We start from the raw sequence: 22,241 nt of genomic DNA on the forward strand, positions 1-22,241 counted from the left end.
ATAAAATAGAAGTTAGAAAAAGATAAAATGATTTATTTTGTGCTTTTAACTAACTAAATCTCATGCTATTATATGGTAAAATAAATAAAATTCGCTTGAACTATTTAATTGTTCCGTTTTTCAAACTTTAGGGATGTAATTGAGTTATTTTAGAATTTAAGAGATTAATTGTATTTTGGCAGAAAATTCGGTGACTAATATTAACCTTCTGCCAAAGAAAAGAGAAGAAAAACCAAATAAGCATTGCTCTAAAAATTAAAAGAGGGAAAAAAAAAAACAAAGGGTTTAGTTAGGGCTTTTGCCTGTCGATTATAAGCAGCTAAACATAAGTTTCTCTCTCTCTCTCTCCCCTTCCTTTGGAACGGAAACAGTCCTCCTAGCCATGATAACCGGCGGCAAGAGCTACGTCACATCACCGCCAGCATTCTCCAACGACGCCAAACGACTTCTCGTTTGCTCTGGCAACTCTGTCTCCATCTTTAGCACTGCCACTGGCTTACAGGTTCCTTTCTCCCTCTTTTTTTTCTTTTTTTTTTTATAATTCTTTCTATCATATATTTATTCTCTGAACACATCATTTTACTCATTTAGATTTAAATTTGGTATTTTCATTTGCAGGTTGCATCGCTGGAAGGCCATACGGCTCTCGTGACAAGGGTAATAGTGGTACCAGCGACGAGTAAGATACTGTGTTATTGTTGGACGGCGTCGCTTGATGGGACTATTCGGTATTGGGATTTTTCGGTTCCGGAATTAATCAAGACAGTTGATATTAAGTTCCCCATATTCTCCATGGTAATTAATTATAAGCTGCAAAGTATTTAAATTTTTAAATCCACATTTGTATCACTTGTGCCTGCTTGATTTATTCATTAGTTTGATTTTTTGTATTTTAAATCCCCATTGTGTTCATATTGATTCAAATTACCTGCTTCTCTCTGAAAGCAGTTTTCAGAATTCAAAGGAACAATTTTTTTGGTTGAAAAGCACTTTTGTCCACCACAATGGGAGGAGTTTTTTTATGTATCAACATTTCCTTTTATCTCTTCTGCTTACACTTTTTAGGATAAATGCTGATTTATTAAATATATTTTTTTCTTTTTCTTCTGTAATATCTGGTTGCCAGGTTATTCCATCTCTACTAAGCCAACAAGCTGAGACAAATGAAAAACGGTCTAAACTATTTGCTTATGTGTCTATTGAAAATACTAAAGAGACAGAAGATCAGTCTAAATCTTTACGTGGACTAATCAAGAAATGTAACTTGACTGATTCTCGACTTCTTGGTGGAGTAACTCTGACAGAGGTAGAATTTCATGTTATTCAGTTCTCTAGATACTATACTGTTATTCTATTGTGCATTATGTTATTTCTATCTTAAACACTTACCTTTTTCAAGTTTTGAGGGCTGGAGAAGTAATTTGAAGTTAGAAATTATGTAGTACATCAAATTAGTTTAAAGTTCATCTCTGTATGAATGAATGTGAGACTATGTGCTTTTGACTTGTTTATTTTGGGTATGGATAACCAGATCAAAGAGAATAAAAAAAAAACTAAGTATTTAACAAGTATAGACTAAATTATTTGCTGCTAAGGCAATTAAGAGATTGGTGAAAGAGTAAAATTAGCTGTAGTTTTAACCAGTAAATCTATGCGTGTCTTGTGCCTATCAAAGTTTTTATGGCTGTTGCTATGTGCTAAAGCTCTATGCTTCCAGAACCAGAAGATTGTAGGAAATGCGTACAGAAATCCTAACCTGTAGCTGCGTCCAATATGTCCAAGTATCTTATGATGCGTTTTATCCAAGCATTTGAAATCTAATATTTTATGCTCTCTGTTTAGTACGCTCTATATGTTGTGTAGGGTTTATTATGCTCTCCTGACCTTTTGACTTTGACAGACAAAGCAACCACAATTTATAACTATTAGCCCATCTGGAAAATATTTTGGCATCTGGACCAAGCGCAAGCTCCACATATGGATTGTTCCTAGCACAGATTCTGAACGTGCAATAGTTAAGAAGATCACACTGCATCATACAAGAAACATGACAGTTGTTGCATTCCACCCAACTCAAAAAATTGTTGCTGCAGGAGATGTGACTGGTAGAATTTTGATTTGGAGGGGGTTTGGAAATAGATCATTTGGTGTAAATGATATATTAATGAGTGGAATTTCAATGAATAATGATGAAGAAAGACCTGGAGTGAGGGGTGATGATGATGCAGAGTCTTGCACCACATGGCATTGGCATCCTTCTGAAGTAAATGTCCTCTCTTTCTCTTCTGATGGAGCCTATTTGTATTCAGGTACAGAAACTATAATATATAATTGGGTAAAACCTTGTTTGGTCTCGTATTCTTGTAGTCTGACTAAACTACAGGCTTCAATGAGGGAAATGGTTGGTCTAGCTATTCCTTGGAGTTGTCAATAATAAAAGTTTGATTTATAGTGATTCACATGCCAAATGTACTGGAAATTTCAGTGGTATAGCTAATGTGGACCGTGTGTTAGTGACATCTCATTTTTATATAATACGCATATGCTACAAACTTTGCAATAGTGTCATGTCATTTTTCCTTTCAGAAACTAGTTGAAAGGTGTGTCGCTGTTGCAATCAGAACTCATAGGAGATGATGCTTAATTACCTTATGGTTATTGAAAATGTCAGATAATAATTGGCACGGATTACTTTAATGATTGTTTATTGTAAATGTAATGGCTTGCCCCTCTTCACTGTATATTTGTTCATGTTCAAAGTTATGGTGTTCAGGTGGGAAGGAAGGAGTTCTTGTGGTTTGGCAACTAGACACAGGGAAGAAGAAATTTTTACCAAGAATTGGATCTCCACTCCTATATTACACGGACTCTACAGATCCTTCACTTTCCTCAGTGAGTGGAATACATTTGTAGGGCAATAGAATTCTGGAACTAGTTTTACTAAAATAATGTTCCTTAGATATCTTGTGCAGATAATCAAATTCATATATTGAAAATGCCTTCCATGGGAATTTTGAAGTCCATTTCTGGGATCAAGGTTAGTTATGATCTGTTTACAAAACTTTAATAGCTTGTTTATATCTGATTGTCCATTCCCTTGTGCACCATCTCTGCATATTTGATTGCATATGATAAATAGTAAGCTTTATGATATCTAAAATGGGAAATATAAATCGTTTTGATTAGGATGAGGATAGAAGGTGATGGGTTTAGGAACAGAAAATGAAGGGTCTAGGAACAAAGGAAAAAGAAATGAAGGAAGAAGGGATGATTTAGAGAGTAATGGATGCATAGAGAGAAATTAAGGCCACTTCTTTGTTTACAATAGTACGATCTTTCTCCTCAAAATTCATGCTTTTTGAGAAGTAGGGTTTTAGGAAGTAGGATTTTTAAATATGTGGTTGATATTTTGACTGTCTGAGACTGACACTTCCCACATTTTTATTCCATGTACTTTTCATTTTAACACTGTTCTACCAATTCATTGAAAGGTTTTTATCCTCTACTTTTCAGCTCCCATGTTCATTTCCAAAGATGTCCAAAGTCTCATTTAGTGGGGTTGCCTTTGATCGCACTTCTGGTTTAGTTGCTGTGCGAACGGAGAACTACTGCATCCAGTTATATAGTCTATTTGATGATCGTGGAATATCTGAGGTGAGCATGTCTAGTTGCTGTGCGAACGGAGAACTTCTTGATTATGGCTATTCCCTTCTAATCTTCTTGATTATGGCTATTCCCTTCTAATCTTCTTGATTATGAATTTGTCATGTTGGAATTTGAATTCTCTAAATGTGCCTCCTCCAGGTCCAAGTTTGTGAGAGAAACTATCAACCGAGTGATGAAATTACGGTAATAGAGTTGCTTGCTTGTGATTTCTTTTCCATCAGATGATGCCATGATGACCATCTATACGCACAGTTCCAAATGTGGTATTTGGATTTCTAACATCTTTGAACATTTTCTGTCATAGCTAGTAGTGGCTTTAGTTGCTCTGTCACTGGATGGCTCTATGATGAGTACTGCCGAGGTGAAGCTTGCTGAGGAGGGCTTAGGTGGACTAGTTTGTCTTAAGTTTTGGGCATTGGGATCAGACAACAAAAACTTCAGCTTGTCCACCATTGTTTATGACCCTCACAGGTTTGACCATTGCATATTTGTTGAAAATAATGGAATGAAGAAAACTATAAAGGTTTTATAGGATGTATGAAGATTAGCCAGATTGGCAGCAATGTTTCATTTTTCCAAAATAAATTTTAAGAAATGTTGCCTGACTGATTGGCTACTTGGTTTGGTTTTAACTTTGGTGGATTTTTTTGGTATAGGTCATTCCCTATGTGATATCGTTCTCACTTCTCAGTTACTCTATAAGCAGAATTTATCTTTTATGTATTGAACACTTTTGAGAATGCATCTTTCATTTCTCAATTCCAGATTCTTATCTCATCCATCTCCAATTTTTCACTCACAGCATATTTTCCTTTCTGTTTTCTCCTTATTGTTGCGACTTTTAGTTGATTTATTTCCTGTAGTCTAAACCTGGCAACTTTCTTAACCTTGCATGACTTCTGTTTCATTTTCTATTCATGGTTAATATTCTTAGATCTGGTGGTGAGGTTTTCTATTGGGATTTCCCTTCTTATTTATTAGTAACAGTCTTAGTGATTATGAGGGTTATCAACTTTTGAATTTATGCTGTTATTGCAGATGGTATAGGTTCAGCAACTGCTTTTAGCTTTGGGTTGGACAAAATGGATTGTGGTTTGGAATGACTGAGAGTAGACTTAGAAATTAGTTAACAAAATTGATTGAATCATTAGTTGGTTTTGATGATGTGGTTTCAGTTCAGCAAATTACCCAATCAGTCTGTTTGATTTGGTTTATATTATATTCTCACTGCTTGGATAAGAAAAGCAAAAGAAACCCCAAGGAAAAGTAGGTGAATCTTAAGTGTTTGAAAGTTCATTCTGTCTAATGAAGTGTTTGCTGTGGTTCAATATCTATTTTTGAAATGGAAATCTGAAAAATGTGTTATGCCCATAAATGTATTGTGCTAAACTGATGAACACTAATTGTTATTCATATTATACAGGGATGCTGAGATTTCATCTCTCACGTTTCATCCTACCCGTTGTATGGCTGTCAGCACATCTTATGGTGCGGACTTTAAGGTAAATTTGAAACACTGTAATATTGCTTCATTGCATTACATTTCTAAACTCCCACAACTTTAATATTCTTTTCAATGTTGCAGGTATGGGTTTGTAACTATGGCATTCTGCGGAAAGATCAAGTGCTTACAAATTCTAGATGGACTTGTCATGCTGTCGCCTCATATAAGTATGATCTTTTTTTGCAGAGTTAGTGTTTTTTCTTTCTGAACGGCCTTTTGCTTTGTAGATTGTGAAATATTTTATGTCATGTTCTCTAAGGTGTTCTGGTAAAAAGAAAAGGAATTGTACCATAACCATATTGGTAAGTGCCTGAAGAAAGGGATTGTTGCCAAAGGAATTGTAGAGCTTTACGTATCCACAATTTTCCTATCTAAGATTTTTGCTAACATCAGTATTAGGTCCTTCCATTAAGAATAAATGAGGGAGTGGCTATAATAAGAAAATTGTGCAATGCGTATTTGCAACTTATGTGCATGGAGAACTAACTAATATTAAGTAATAATTAATCCTCTAAGAAAAATATTTCCCAAAAAAATTAACGCCATTCTCCCAGTTATCAAATTTCTAAATATTGTTGCCTCAAAGTTTCTTTTGTGGACTGTGCTTATGAGAGCCACTAGTAACCTCTAGTATTTTTTAGGAAAAAGTACAAAAAGTATGCATGTGGTTTGACTGTTTTTCAACTTTAAGTACCTCATTTTTCTCATGACACATTACTATACGTGGTTTAGTCCATTAGCAAAACTAGGTATATTGCCATAATATTGCTATTTTTTTGCTGATATGATGCCACATATTCCGCTGACATGAGTCACTTTTTTACTGATGTGGCACTGATGCAACATAAATCCTTTTCTTCTACCATGTAAGCGCCACATCAGCAAACTAACCGTGCTATGACAATATACTTAAATCTATTAATAGACTAAACTACAAGCGTCAATTTGTCGAGAAAAAACCACATGTTTAAAGTTGAAAAAGGTCAAACCACAGGCATTTTTTTGTACTTTCCCTTATTTTTTACTTGTATTTTGGTGCTTTTCTGAATTTCTTCATAAATAAGAAAATTCATATCCTCTTGGTTAACTGATCTTTGCTTAATCTCTTGTTTTAACTCAACTTTCTCTATATTTTATAGTATCCCTGTGTAACTCGTTCTTTTTTCTTAAATCTCTTATCTAGGTCCATAGTATCTTTCACTGATTACATCATTGAGAAATTCTTTAATTTCTCTCGAAAGCTCAACACCCTTGGTCTATAATGAATTCTAGATCACAGTTCTTATTAATGTATACCTAAACCTGCTCTGGCTTAGCTCCATAATTTCTGCCTCAATTCCCTTAGCATATGCTATGCGCTTCAATATGCTAGCTGAGTTGAACTTGTAATTAGTTCAGTTAGTAAGATCCTTCTTAATGGGCTCTTGAATAATGTTTTCACTTCAGTGTTCTCTAGTTGAATTTTCTTCTTCATATTACCTCTCGGTCACTCTTCATACTTCTTTTGGCATCCTATTTATAAATTGGGTCTTGTGTAATTTATTCTGGTTATCTAAACTAATTGATGTTCTGCCATTTGCAATTTTTTTCCTTGCAGAAAAAAGCCAATGACAGCTGCTGCATTTTCTAATGATGGTTCTGTTCTGGCCGTTGCAGCTGAAACTGTTATTACATTATGGGACCCAGACAAGAATATTCTTGTAGCTGTACTTGGGGAGACAGACACGGTGATTCGTTGAAATCCTGAAAATCATTGTCTGACATGCATTATATATCATGCAAGCACAGAAACATGTGTGGTGAGGTGTAGGTGTGCATACATGCTGTGCATGATACACATCAGTATCTCCATGTAACTCATAATTGTTTGTTATATTCCTTCACCATACAAGAACAAAAGTGTGGTTCCTTCCTTACTCTTAGGTTCTCTGCGTATTGGTAGCTTTTCCATCATTAAAGTGTCATTTTTCACCTATGACATATCTGCTGGAAATAACAAATAACAGTCTCATTTTGCTTATAAAGTATTATTCAACGGTGTAGTTTGAGGTTATATATATGGGAATTAATAGTGTGAAAGCTTTGACACTATCCCACTGTTTAAGCAAGAAAGTAGAAGCATTTACCAAGTAAAGAAATAACAAACTTGTCATGCGTGCCTGAAGAAACCAAAAGTAAAGGTTTACAGATATATAATGATGCTGAAATAAGTATAGATATAGAATGTCGCTGGAATGAATTGCTCTTTGACAACGTAAAGGCTTTACATAAGGCATGTTTAGTTTTATTATTACTGCTTTGTTCCATGTTACTGCCAGTTAAGAATATATGTTCACTATCTCTCACTGTGTAGTTTATGCCCTTCTTAATTATATTTTATGCCACTTCTTGCAGCCAATTCGGACCCTCTCATTTGTTGGGAAATCTGAGTATCTTGCTTCTGCATCTTTGGGTTCAAAACCACAACTTTCTGTTTGGAGCATGTCAAAGCTTTCTATGTCTTGGTCATATAGGCTTCATGTAGAAGGTGAAATCTCCTTTTCTTCGAGATGAAAAATTTTCTACTTTTTAGCAACTACTGTGTTCCTTCTTTCCAATTCCTGGAATATCGATATTCTTGTTGTTCCTGCTTAAATAGTAGCCACTTTTTCTTTTGTTATTTTTCCAATTGATACTCTATGTGATAAAAAGTAAAAGGTGTGCTTTAAGCTGTCAGAGTATGATTACTGACATTGAGGACTGCCAGCAAGGAAAAAGGCATGTACTGCATTGGAAATATGTGTTGTAATGTTCTCATGATATGGCCTTGGGTTGTGCAGTTGTGCTAGTCTAGCAATTGAGTAATCCTTTGAACTTCAGTTGGTTAATCTTGGTACCACATGATTAACTAGTGTGGAATGCGTTATTCGTAGCTCTGGTTTATGTTTGTTTTCAGCATTTTGAATCATCTCACGTAAAGCTTTATTTAAGTTATGGAAAGGTGATACTTTTCCATTGCAATCACCTGCTTAGTGGGTGATTATAAACTCTCCATATCTCTTTGTATATTAGAAAATAGATAAAGCCATATAAATTATTCATTTTCTCTTTATCTGAAATGTTGTGAGAATGGGTTTTTTCTGTTTCTTTTCTACTTATTTGAATTCTTATTTGATATCCATATTTCTTTACTAAATTCTAGTTAACCTGAAGTCGTGTTACATTAATTAGAGCTATGTTGTCAATTCAATCTGTGCAATGAAATATTTTCTGTTACATGCTTTTGTAAGCCACATGACAAAAGCATAAAACATTGGCTTTCATTTATTTTTGTTATTATTATTTCTTGGACAATGCAGAGGGAGTTACTTTCATGCAATAATTATGTAACTGGAATCAATCTGGTTGTTGTTTGACTTAAAGCTATGTATGTATTCTGCAGCTATAGCCAGCACAGCAGCTGCATCTTGTTTTGCTGCTCTGATCCTCCTTCCTGAATCATCTGCATCCAGTGAAACATTTGGATCAAGAGATGGAGTAATTTTATTTTTCAATGCAGCAAATCCAATCCCGATGGCTACCTGGTTGGTGAATAAGGTAAGATTAATTCTATTTCCAGCCACATGCATGGTTAAAATCTAATTGATCGGGGGCCTCCAATAGGTTGTTTCTCTTTCAAGTCATATAAAACTTGACTGTCATTGGCCTTTTATATTAGCTTTTGCTTGCAGTAATCTTCTTTTTTCACTTGGTTGGATAGCCTGATAATTACACCTGATTACTGGGGTCATTAAAACTGGCTCGATTTTGTATTGTAAATAGTTAAAACCTCCACCAAACAGCAGAAGAATTTTACTACCTTAAAAAACATGTAAGGTTAGGCATTATTCAGGTGATAAAATATCAGTGCTCTAAACATGAGCTTATTTTAAATGTGCTAATCATTAGAAGCTCTTCTGGAGTAACAACTTCTGCAATGGTCGAGTGGCAGTGTAGGCTGATTATTAAATTTTTTGACTACAGCATATTTAATGCGTTATTTTTCATTTTCTTATCATGTTTAACTAAAGAAAGATAAAAAATTACATTATTCTCTAGGATTTAGAATTAGTGAACAGAAAAAGGAACATACCATGTAAAATCTCCCCCTGCACTCACTAATTTCCTTTTTCTGTTATTTTTTTTTTCTTCTCTCCCTTTGTTTAAGAGTTCATTATAATGAAATAATGCCTAAAGATTAATGGCATGCTATGGCTTATCTAATTCTCTCTACCGGCGCTATAACATCAAGAACTATCTAATTCTTTTGCATTGAGGCTGAACTAGTCAACACCTGCGTGATACGCTGACTGATATTATGTGTGCGGTATAATTGAAAGAAATATATAAACAACATTTCAATGCCTCATATAATGAATGTTTTGAGTTTTCAGATAAATAATATGGAAAGATCATCTTCTTTGCCTAAGGTTTGTCCACATTTCTATTTTGATTTTGAGAAAATACTGGTTGTAAAAATCATTCGGCTACTGATTTGGGATAAGTAGTCTGCTTTACATTTCTATTGCTGGAAATTGGTGGATGTCTTTTTCTTTTGTTATATTTGATGAGATTTTACCCAATTATGTTAACAGGATGGAGAATTTGACATCAAGTTTTAAAATTATTAATTTTGAGTAGCCTCTTAGTTTGTATATGTATGTTTAATTAACCATTTAGTTATGATGGTAATAGGAATCATCATGGTATTATAAAAATTTATTTAAATTAAATTGAACTTAAAAGAAAGAATTTATTGTAAAATAACTTGAGTTGAAGGTTCAGAGGGAAAAAAGTAATAAAAGTGAGTAGTAGTGATTAATAAAAAAAATTAACTAACTACTGTTGTGTATTAATATCATTCTTAAATGCACATGGTTTAACACACCATGTAAATAAATATACAGAAGAGCAAATGACACTTATTAACAAAATAATGTTGACATTTGCATAGTTCTATAAACAGGAAATGCTACATGGTAAGAAACTTTTCCTTTGCTTTTGTACATTTTATATAGATAGTGAATCATAGTAGAATGACAGGGTATTCTAGAATGACTTTGTATTCTTCTGGTCAACTATCCATTTGTGCAGGCCAAGGGAGGGGTCCTTGCTTTTCTTCAATTAAGTCAATCTTCTTCTGTAGAAGGAACGTTTGATGCGATTCCACCTAGAGAGTTGCTTGCGTACATGAATGGGGATCATGAGTATGTCCTATTTGACCCACATGGGAAGGAAGCTCATGAACTTGGCACATCTAGAAGGGATGGTGTCCTTGATCTCGAAGAAGCAGGTGAGGCTTTTAATAATTTTGCAGTCCCTTTTTTATGTTAATATATCTTTTGATTTCAGACTCAAGTTTGGCATTAAGTTTTTGTATTAGATAAGTAGTTACATAAAACACCTTGAATTTCAAGTATAGTTTCAATTTAAACTGTAAAGTTTTAGCTATACTAAATGAACTCTTGAACTGTGATGATGATTTTAATTGAAGTTGAGGAGTTAGATGGTATTAAGTGAACCTTAAATTTGTAAATTGTTTGCCACATCAAATACTATATTATTCTAAACCACTTGTCTTTGGACAGCAAAATGACTGCTGCCAGAACATCTGATGTATAGACATAGTGCTAAATTTGGTGTATAAATCAGAGTAAATGCGAAAGATAACATGTAATTATCAATTCATATATATATATATATACGAATTTTTGTGTTATGTATAATATGTATTGTTTGTAACCATAAAATTATAATGTAAATTGTTTCAAGAAAGAACAATTTTACCGCCTAAAGTAACTTCAGATTAATACTATTAGTAGTTAGTGATATGTTTTCCTTGCAACTACTTTAACTTAATCATTTTGGGGTCAAAATGCAGTATCCTTCAGTTTGATTCTTTCTTACTAATAGCTAAAACTGAATGGGTTTCTGCAAGTCCTAGCTAATAAGAAAGGGAAAGCTACTTTATCGTTAGTTGCAGACTGTTTTCTTTTTCTTTTTCATACCTTTTGTATATATATACATGTCAAGCGAGTATTTGCTTTGTTCAGTTTATGTTTTAATTAATAGCAGGAAAAACAATATAATTCATTTTAAAGATTAAATGAGAAGATGATATGCATTGATGATCCTAATCAGCAGTTCTTTTTCCTTTGTTTTTGTCAGGGAAATTTGGGTATGCATCTATTTATGGGGAACTACCAGAGTTCGACTTTACTAAAACTCAGGCTTCATCGGTTCCATCTGTACCATCTGAGAGGCCATGGGATACCATATTTAGCGGGTCATCACATAATCTTCCACCCCTAACCAAGCTGTGTTCAGCATTTCTGGAGTCATTGTTGGAAAAGAGGACCTCTGTTGTGGAGTGATGTTAGATACCAGTATGCGAATATGACTAGACACGACACCTCTGGAGTATCAGTCAATTTAAATTCATCAGCTACAGTAGCAAACCGGATGCTTCTCGGTTACAGGTATTATATTGTAAATATTGCTGAAAATTATTTGGAGGCGCATGTGTCATATTTATGAGAAAAAATTATGTCAAACCGAAGGGCCTGGTAATAGGCTTCAGAAATTTTGGTAGGGTATAAATCATGTGATGAACTTCACAATTGCAGCATAACATTCTTCAGAATTAGCATTACAACAGATGTTAGTAGGAAAGATATCTCTGCTGCTTACAATGGTAGGATCAGCAATTGTTGTAAAAGTTAGATGGAGGGATAAAATTGCCATTTTAATGATCATTTTATCAACTGTGATCTTTTGTCCATCTTTAACATTAAATGTTTTTTCATGTATTGTGTTTCATATATTATTTGTTTGATATTTATCAAGTATTTAAAGAATTTTTTTTTGAATATTGTATCATCTGAAGTTTATGATAAATTATGGCCAAATTGCATATTTACACCTCAGAACTTTGGTACTTTTTAGTTTAATATTCTAATTTTTGCGTAACTTGTTAGTTTATTATTTTAACAGGCACATCCAGTAATATTTTAATATTTTTTGATACGTGTTTTCATTAAATATGTCAAATATGTATTTTATAAAAGTATTTAAATATTGTTAGAAAATAAAATTTAAGCGAGTGTTAGAATTAAATTCGAAGTTAAAGCTGTTTAGATATTGAACTAAAAAGAAGCAGGTGTTTGTTAGATTAGATTAAATTGACTGATCGGTACAAATTCAGATTCACAAATATGCTTATAAAATAAATATGCATTTGGCGATAAAATAATGTAAAAAGCTATAATGGGAGGCATTAATAACTCAGATGTGTTGCTTGGATTGCACTTTGTCAGTTTGTCAATTTTGCTATCTGATTCAATAAAAGACTCGACTCAGTTTTAGTAGCCTTCAAATCGTTCGTCTGGAAAACTCGAACCGGTAACAATGTTTAGTAATCCGAGTTACAGATTCACCGAGTCAACCTACTCGCAAACCTGCACCACATCTAGTCAATAAGGGCTGAGGTTCCACAACCCAATTCTTATATCAATGGACTCCGATCCAGTGTACTGTGGACCAGAGAACCATGATACACGTGTGCAGACTGTTTCTGCTTCTCCACTTTTGTTTTTTTAACGAAATTATACAATGTGGAGAGTTTTTGCCTGCTTCACTTAGTTTTTTATAAATTGTATAATATGGAAACTTTTATTCCATTTCTTGAAATTATAGTATAGTAAATCTAGAAAAACTAATAATATGTTAAAAATTAAATATTGAATAAACTTTTTAAATATTTATAGAAACTAATTGTTTATTTGTGAGTTATACAACTCTTGCAATAATTTCAGTATCACTATTTTTTTTTATTATAATGTGTGTTTATTTTTTAAAATATTTAAAAATAATAAAAAAATTAAATATTTTTAATATTTTTGTTATTTTTTATATTTTTAAATTTTATTTATACAATAAAATAAAAATTATCAATAAATTAATAGAAAAATTAAAAAAAATTATACATAAACTTGAATTCTAGATGTTAATAATAAATACACGTGTCAAAATAAAAATTATATGCATTAGAATACAGTAAAACATGTCAAAAATTATGTTATATCAGTTACATATTAATGCATTTTTTTGTTCATTTACATGTACTAAAATTGTTCATTTTCTATATGTATAATATATTCATTAGATACTATAATAATTATTCTTTTATTTATATATTCATTATTTGTGAACTTAATATTCATTATAGTTAATGTTCATATTCATTTTGTTTAATGTATTATTCATCAGTATTAATATTAATGTTCATTATCCGGTATTACACCGTCCATTATCTGTATATATAATATTCAACAATGTTTTTAAATAAAAATATCAATTACTTATGAAAGTTTTCATTATTTTTGTGATGGATATTGAATTTTTTTATGTGTAATATAAACATTCATTATTTATAGGCATAATATTCATTAGTTTATATTAATAATTCATTCAAACATGCATATATAATATAGACAATATATAAATCGTCTTTCATACACAGTTAGTAAATAAATAAAGAAAATCAAACTAAAGTTACATTACAAATATTTATATTGTGATACATATATGTTTTGAACAAAATTAAGTTAGCAAACAATTAACAATTAAAATTTAAATAATAAACATTTAATCCATATTTAATGGACATAAGTTAAGTTAATGAATATTTAATACAAATTTAAGAAATATAATTTTTTTTTAAATGCACGCCAACTTCTTATGCACGTTGTATTAATATCTGAGGCACGCGTATATCTAAATTAGACCATGTAACTTCATAGATTGAAATCCATGTTATAATTTATCTCCATAACCCGTCACAAGTCTTGCATGCTTTTACTGTATTAACCTCATAATAATAATAATAATAATAATAATAATAATAAAACTACTTGTGATATATATATACTTTTTTTCAATAAAACTACTTGTGATATAATAATAAAAAAATGATGGTGGTAAATATCATTATATTATTGCTCTTCGGTAAAAATAAAAACAGATATGATATATTCTTAAGTTTGCATCCCACGAGCAAAGTGAGCATAAGACACTTATTTTTGCACCCATCGTAGTTAACGTGAGGGTTGATGCAATTGCATATTTCAACTCTAGTCTAATTCTCTTGATTTGTAACTAAAAAGTTCGACACTCATTTTTCGAATTTAGATATCGAAAAAATTATAAAAAATCCAATGATGAAAGTTACTGCTTTTCTCGAGTCTCGTAAGGTTGAAGACGAGCAAATTCTAGTTAGAATTGAGAATAATCGAACTAAAATTGCTTTTCTAGAATCAATTTGGACCTAATTGGCTGAAAAAATTAAATTTAAGAGGTAAAATGATAATTTTTACTAGTTTAAGGACTAAACCATAAAATATTTTAAAACATGTTTTACCTCCTAAGCCGATCGGCTTAATAATTAGCACTGCACATAGTTGATTTGTCTCTATGCAGTGTCGATTGGTCTAAATATCGAATTTTTACATCGTTTTTTAGTATTTTTCACTTCAAACGACAAAATAAATAAAAATACATCTTCTAGAATGTTTTCTTGATAATTATTTGTCCTAATAATATTTTCAGTATTTATCGATAATTGTCATTAAATATTTTTATAAGACCATAAACTAAGTTTTTTAGTATGGATATTTATCAAACAAATTAGAATATATATAGGAGTCTCTAAGGATTCTTTAAACCTTTCCTTATAAATAAAAAAAGAAACCCTAAGCTTAGGAGAGACAATTTTCAGCAAAATGATAGTGAGTTTTTAGCAATACATATACTTACAAAAATGTGGTATTGATCCGTCAGCTGGAAGCGAAAGAACCTATCTTTACGATAAAACACAAACCTTAAACACTCTGCATTTCTACCCTACTTTCGATTCAACTTCCTCCTTTACTCCTGAGACTCAAAGATCTCTATAATATGGTGATAATCCGAGAATTTTAAAGCATCCACATCATCATTTTTCTCTTCTCTTCTAATTCTTTTATTATTTTTTCTTATTTTCTTGTTAGAAACATGTTAGAATTTTATGGTTTCTTTCTATGATTGTTATTTCTTTTAATGTTATATATATATGCATGTTTCTTGGATTTTGAAATAGATAACTTTTACGTTCTTGGGTTTTTAAATATGATAATATGACTTTATTGGATTTTAAATCTGATTAGTTAATGAGAAAGTAAACATAATTTATTTATATTTCTATGTAATTGAATTAGATTTTAGGGTTATATAATTGAAATTTGGAAACTATCTTAAATATTATATTTATCTAATGTATGTTATAATTTCTTAAGGTTTGTATTATTTTTTAGTTAAATTTCATGTTATTTATGCTTCTTATTTCATTTTACATGTTTTGATTGATTTTTTTAACTTTTATGCATGTGAAATCGGCTTTTGAGTGCGATAAACTGAAGGAAAATCACAAAAAGATCATCTAAAGCCCTAGAGCCAATCGACATTACATATCTTGGCTTCTAATTTTTAGATTTTTAATGTATTTTGACGATTTCATGTTCTGTACTTAGTTTTTAGGTAATTATTTTTTTTTTGTTTTTTAGTTGTAGGAAGGGTTGTAATAGCTATATTTAGTTTTTTTGCAATTCTATTTTTGTTTTATGCCTGTTATATGTCAAATTACTGAGTTGTGATTGTTTAATTAAAACTAGACACATAAACTCTAGGTTAAAAATTGGATCCAACATGAAAATTTAGTTCATTAGGTTAATCAAATGGTAATTGGGCTAAAACTAAAATCAATATAGACCTAGTGAGTTTTGCCATATTTTAATTATAATTTGACCATATTAGATTTAAGATCACACAATTAGGCCTTATACATAATTGACTAGAAAATTAGGTTAATAACTTTAAAGATTAGTTGGGCTATAATAAAATTGGCTAGACTTAGATGGACATCATATGCTGTAGTGTTTGATGTGTATAAATATTATGTTGTATTTATAGAGAATAATCTATTAAACCATAAAATTAAAGACATACATACACAAATAAGGAAGTTGGCTTTCAGATTCATTTCTCGATTTGTGACATAAGCTTCTTTATGGAACCAAAAAACGTTACTCATTAATAAAAATTTTCCGGTCATCCGGATGGCGACTCTCATCTTCACGCTAGCTTTTGTGACTAGTTAGCGTGTTTCCAACTAGGTTGAAGAATCTTACAATACTGTAGTCACTAAAGACATTTAGGTATGCGCCAAAACCGTCGCCCAAAAAAAGATATATTCTTTTTATTTTTTATTTCCTTTTAAGTGAAAAGTAAAAATGTTAGTAAAGTATTCAAATAAATCGCCTATCATAAAGTCAGAGACGGAGTTAGAAATTCAGAAAGGAAAAGATGTATTGTTTTTATTTTTAAAACAATTAAAGGGACAAATAAAAAGAAAATATTGAGAAGATTTTAAAAATCTTAAAGTATTTTGACCAAAATGAAAATTTTAAATTTATAGGGAATATTTTACAAAATTTTGAAACTTATATAGAAATCTTTTTTAGAAAACTTAAAAGTTTAAAATTTTAAAATGAAAAAAGTCTAATAAATATAAATGAAATTTTAAATCTTTTGAAAAATGAGATTCTAAAAGAGGGACCAAGACGTTATTATTTTTTCTTTTTTAATTCCTTGTCTAAAGGTTACGATACCAACAAGTCCATCTTGAACTTACCAACCTTCCAATATGTTCTTTTTCTTTTCTTTTTCAACAAATGTTTTTTATATTCTAAGAAGGAATCATAGAAAATAAAATATAAAACTGATCTATTAGTCCGTAAATAAAATCAAAATTACTTTACGAATCTGTGACAGAAAACACAGAATTACATTATTAAAAAATATTAAAATATTATAAAAATATACATCTAAATATTTTTAAATTATATTAAGAAATTAAAACATTAGACTCACTAAATTTTTAAAATTTAAAAATATAATTTTATCTTTATGAGTACTTCTGGGTATGATGAATATGGCCGGCGTATCCATTTAGTTGGGTGTTCCTCACCTTTCAAACTAAGTGAACCCTCTGAAACTGTGAATCAAAGTTTATCATAACCATTCGAGTAAGTCAAAAAACAGGAGTACCCTTTCTCCTTTCTCTTTGCTGTCTGGCATTGCCTTCATTATGAATTAATATTTAATTAACTTGCTATTTATTTTGTGCTGGAAATTTAAATTTTGAATGTGAGATTTTTATTTTTTTACTTTCATGAAAAGGATTTTCCTCTCTCTTTCAACATACTACTATACTAATGATACCTACTCTTAAAAAAAGACTTAGCTCTGTAGATTTCTTAAGTTTTAGTGGGTCAAATTAATTGAAATATATCTAAATTAATATAATGATTTTAGATGCTTACATGATCTGAGGTTGTAATTAAATAAATTATATGGGTCAAAATTACTCGATTATTTATAATTTTTTTAAATAAATTATCATTATGGTTTATAAGATACTGAAGCATTTCATTTATAATATGAGTTAATATTCAATAGAATAAAAGTTCAATTATTTTATCTACTTTTTTGATTTTTTTTTAATTTTTGTAAAAATTTGTATTGAGCTATTTAAATTTTTTCGTAGTTATGTATATAGTGTGATATAATAATTCATCAATTATTTATAGGATTAAAATTATAAATAAAATTATGATAAAATTATTGATTGAATTAGATTAATTAATAATTAATTCTATTAAGATTAAGAATGTATTGAATTAAATTATTTATATATGAAACCACAAAATTCTAAACAATTGTAAAAAGATAATAGAAATCCTAAGTTACTACGTGATTGTTGAATGTTGATTAATGATTGTACAACACGTGCTACAATAGGGTACACGTGCCTATTTCCAGTCACCCAAAAGCATTGCATGCCTTGTTTATTAAATGTTGTTGATTAATATGGGCAAGTGCGAACTTCATTTTAACACTTTTTCTTGAAGGGATTATTATTCAGCTAGGGATTATTAATAGCATCTTTTTTATTGCTAAATTTATAAATATCTTGTTAACAAACAACTATTATTTAGCACCAAGGAAAAGAAGTGCTAGTAAATTCTTTAGTTAATTCATAATAAAATAATATTAATAATAACTCTAGAGGTCCAAAAATATACATAAAACATAAATTTATATTTTATTATATATATATATATATATATATATATATATATATAGCTTATTTATTTTACATAATTAATCAATCATAATTTAATTTTAAATTTACTTTTATAATAAATTAATTATTATTTCTATTTTTATATTTATATTCACCATTTTATATCATTGTTAAAAATTAAAAAATAGAAAAAATTATCAAAAATTATTTATTGTCTTAAAATAATATAAATATTTATTTTATGTTTCTAGTTAAATTAGGATCAAATAATAATTAGAAAGATTAAAATTAGAATTGGCTGCAATCATATTTAAATTGTAAATATATCCATTTATTTTATAAAAGATTTTAATATTTAAATAAATATTCAATTTTAAATATTATATCAACTCACAATTCTAAAAATATTTATTTTTATTTTAAATTGAATACCTTTATATATATATATATATATATATATATATAAAGCAATGTTTTAATATTATTTCCTCTCTCTTGCATAACATATTCTATAGGTCTTAAGCTATTTTTCTTAATCTTTAGAGAATTAATCATTTTAATAATATTCTCTTACTGTTTATATAAAATATTATATTACAATTTTAGCACTTTAATTATAATATACAATTATTTCACATCCTTCCATCCTTTTGAATTCTTCTTCATAATTTTTACTTTAGATAAATTAAAATTTTAATATTATTTTCTCTTCTATATGGCAATATTATGTGAATGTTAAGTTATTCTTTTAATTCTTAGAGAATTAATTAATTTAATATTTTCTTACTATTTTATATAAAGTATTATATATAATTTTAACACCTTAATTATGATATATAATTATTTTACATATTTATATCTTTCTGAAATTTTTTTCATGACTTTCACTTTAGATTATTATTTTTTTAAGTAGTATATCTATATATATATATATATGAAAGCAATGTTCTAAACATGCTTTCTCTTTATTACTTGGCAATCTATATTGATTTTAATACTATTTTCTCAATTGTTAGAGTTTCAGTCTCTTGTAGCATTTTATTTTATGAGAAAAGCATTCTCACCTACTTGATGATAAGTGTTTTAAGAGTTTCATTAAGGTAGTAAGGTGGAGTATTAAGAAAATTCATTTATATATTTATTTATTTTTATATTTTTTGTGTCATTACCTATTCCTCTCCCTATCAAATCTATCAAGTATAAGGCTTGTGACTCCATTCTCAATTGGGTTCCGACTCTTCATCTTCTATACAAATACAAGGAATGCATACGATTCATAAGTTGTCTTTTACTCTACTTGAATTATATTGTTACACTATTGCTATCAAATTAATCAATTAGGTTCTTCCATTTCTAAATTCCTTGATATATCCATATCAAGTAGTTTGAAGGATAAACAAGATTTATTATTCAATGCCTCAACTCTTGTGCAGCAACTAACACCAGTTGTTAAGGTAGTATCCAAATTCATAAACATTCCTTTTTAAATTTTATAGTTGTTAATTTGAGTTAAGTCATGTTCATATATTCTGATATTGATATCAATATTACTTTTCGTCTTTTTTAAAATGCAAATTATTTTCATATTTGTTTCCTCTTATTATCTCGTTATTCTTTGAATTTGATAGCCCTTGCATCTATAGTTGAGTAGGATCCCTGATAACCTATTAGTACTTTCATTTAAAGATATATTTATGTTAGATTCAATTACAAGCATATTATCAGCTATGATATTAAATAAAGCATATTCTTCATATTCTCTGTGGCTTTTTTGTTACATTATTCCCTATGGCTTGTACCATTATGTCCATTTTATTTCTTTCTTTACTCTTTCTCTTTCTTGATCTTTTTTGCTGTTAGCATGGAATATGACTCTACACTAGATGTACGACTTTACAGATTGGAATTAGTAACTAGATATTTTCATTGTCACCATTCCTCTACTTAAATCATGGGGTATTATCTCTTTTATTCTTGGAAAATCAATTAACATGATTAGGTTGAATGCATATGAGTACATTTCTGCAGGAGAAAAGAATTATTGAATTGTCAGAAAAATATAAAAGAGAAAGTGAAAGGTTCAGACTCAACTTTGAAAATATGTCTGCTTTGAAAAATTCCTTTCATGTTCATCTCCATAAGCCGTGTCCTATATTAATATATTTTTATTGAAAGGATTCGATTGATGGAATCTTAAATTGAAAAAATATCATTAAGTTTTCAATCTGGCTCTTTTTATTTTAAATTTTATTAGTATTTTGATATTTAATTTTATTTTCAATGCTAGAATATAGATGAGACTAGACATGGGATGTAGCAGTAAGTCTGGAAGATCTACAACGTTCCTTTCCTTATAGTTTCCTCAATATTCAATGGTAAAATACTCGATGATAAAACTTAATCAATCAATGAAAATATTTAACATCTTGAACTCATATTATGATATTTAACATATATAGTGATTTCTGTTTTTATAACTTAGAGTTAAGATTGGAAATGTTTTAAATTAGTAATTTGAGGAATGTTAAGTTGTTTGTTTCATTTTTATATTGATAAAGATTCTTGTACCATCATAAGAGCAACAAATGGAACAATTTGGTTCTTAAAATTGTTTAAGTAGTTTATTATTGATTACTTCTTACATATAAAGTAGAATAGAAAAAGTTATCTTCATTATAATATTATGCTGGAAGATACCTTTGAAAATTATGATGGTAAGTGAGTTTTGTTTATCAATTAGTTTCTATTGTTTTGTGAATGCATAGATTATATTTTCTTTGGTTTTTTTTTTTTTGTAATATTTGTGATGTGTGTATTAGTCTTTTTCTCTTCAATTTTGTTAGAATTATACTTAACTGATAACTTTCATGATTTGATTAAATATTCTGTATGTAAAAGTGGGAATATAAACATTCTTTATTTCCTATTCTATCACATGTACATTATTTTTATTATTTCGATTTAGACATGAGATTAATTACAAAGGTATATATATGCTTTAGTAGATTACATTTTCTTATTATAAATTATGAACAATTATATAGTCAAATTTTTAATTGAAAACTCCCTAAATTTTTAAGGCTCTTGGTTGTCTATCCTTTAATATATTACTTCAAAAATAAATATAATAGATTATCACAACAACATACGTCAATGGAATCTTAATCACTGCATTCTCAACTAGTCTACATACAGTTTGCTAAAGAAATAATAAGAAATTTGCTTGATGCTTTACTAGAAATTCTAATAGCTATGGCAAGGTTAGACGCACAAGTTCAAATTTTATATTCTTTTTAAATTGATGCCAGAATTTTCCATTTTCTAAATCTTTAATTAAAACTAAAGATAGATATTACAAAATATAATTAGCTTTTTTATCAAAAAAAGGACCTATAATTATTTCAGTACGTATATTTATCTATTAATATATTCTCTTTTTATATATCTTTCAAAATTACAAATTCATAATTGACCATATACTATGGTTAATTTTTATAAAAAAAAAATATTAAAATAGTTCATTATATAGTAGTCTTTTTGTGATTAAAATAATTGATAGCTTTATAGTGCTAGTTTCAATAATATGAAATGTATCTCAAATTTTAGTTAGGATGTATTTACCTATATATCTAACAGTAAAAAATGCTACAAAAAAAAAACTCATATGGTTCCGCATCGTTTTTTTTTTTTTACATTGATGATCAATTTATTGTAAAGCCACTAAAGATTGTTATCCCATACCTCATTATTGAACTATGTTAGAAATTATTAATTGTGATATTAACAAGACTTTTGAAACTTACTTTTTGAGAACTTATAAAATTATTAAAGTGAACATTAGATTGTTGCAGTGATAGAGTGACCAACCGAAAA

General features: G+C 29.4%; 1 protein-coding gene across 1 annotated transcript; it reads left to right on the forward strand.

Annotated features, from left to right (window-relative positions):
* The first annotated feature begins 203 nt into the window (after positions 1-203).
* On the forward strand, positions 204-11,958 carry LOC8270704 (WD repeat-containing protein 75). The gene is made up of 16 exons (XM_002533178.4): positions 204-502; positions 619-795; positions 1,127-1,306; positions 1,901-2,309; positions 2,774-2,892; positions 2,960-3,037; positions 3,514-3,654; positions 3,805-3,849; positions 3,971-4,137; positions 5,090-5,168; positions 5,252-5,337; positions 6,768-6,897; positions 7,565-7,697; positions 8,592-8,746; positions 10,283-10,481; positions 11,357-11,958. The coding sequence occupies exons 1-16, from the start codon at positions 383-385 to the stop codon at positions 11,560-11,562; spliced, it is 2,424 nt and encodes an 807-aa protein (XP_002533224.2). The 5' UTR covers positions 204-382; the 3' UTR covers positions 11,563-11,958.
* Positions 11,959-22,241: the final 10,283 nt, after the last annotated feature.

The sequence above is a fragment of the Ricinus communis genome, chromosome 3 (assembly GCF_019578655.1).
Source record: "Ricinus communis isolate WT05 ecotype wild-type chromosome 3, ASM1957865v1, whole genome shotgun sequence".
NCBI classification, from domain to species: Eukaryota; Viridiplantae; Streptophyta; class Magnoliopsida; order Malpighiales; family Euphorbiaceae; genus Ricinus; species Ricinus communis.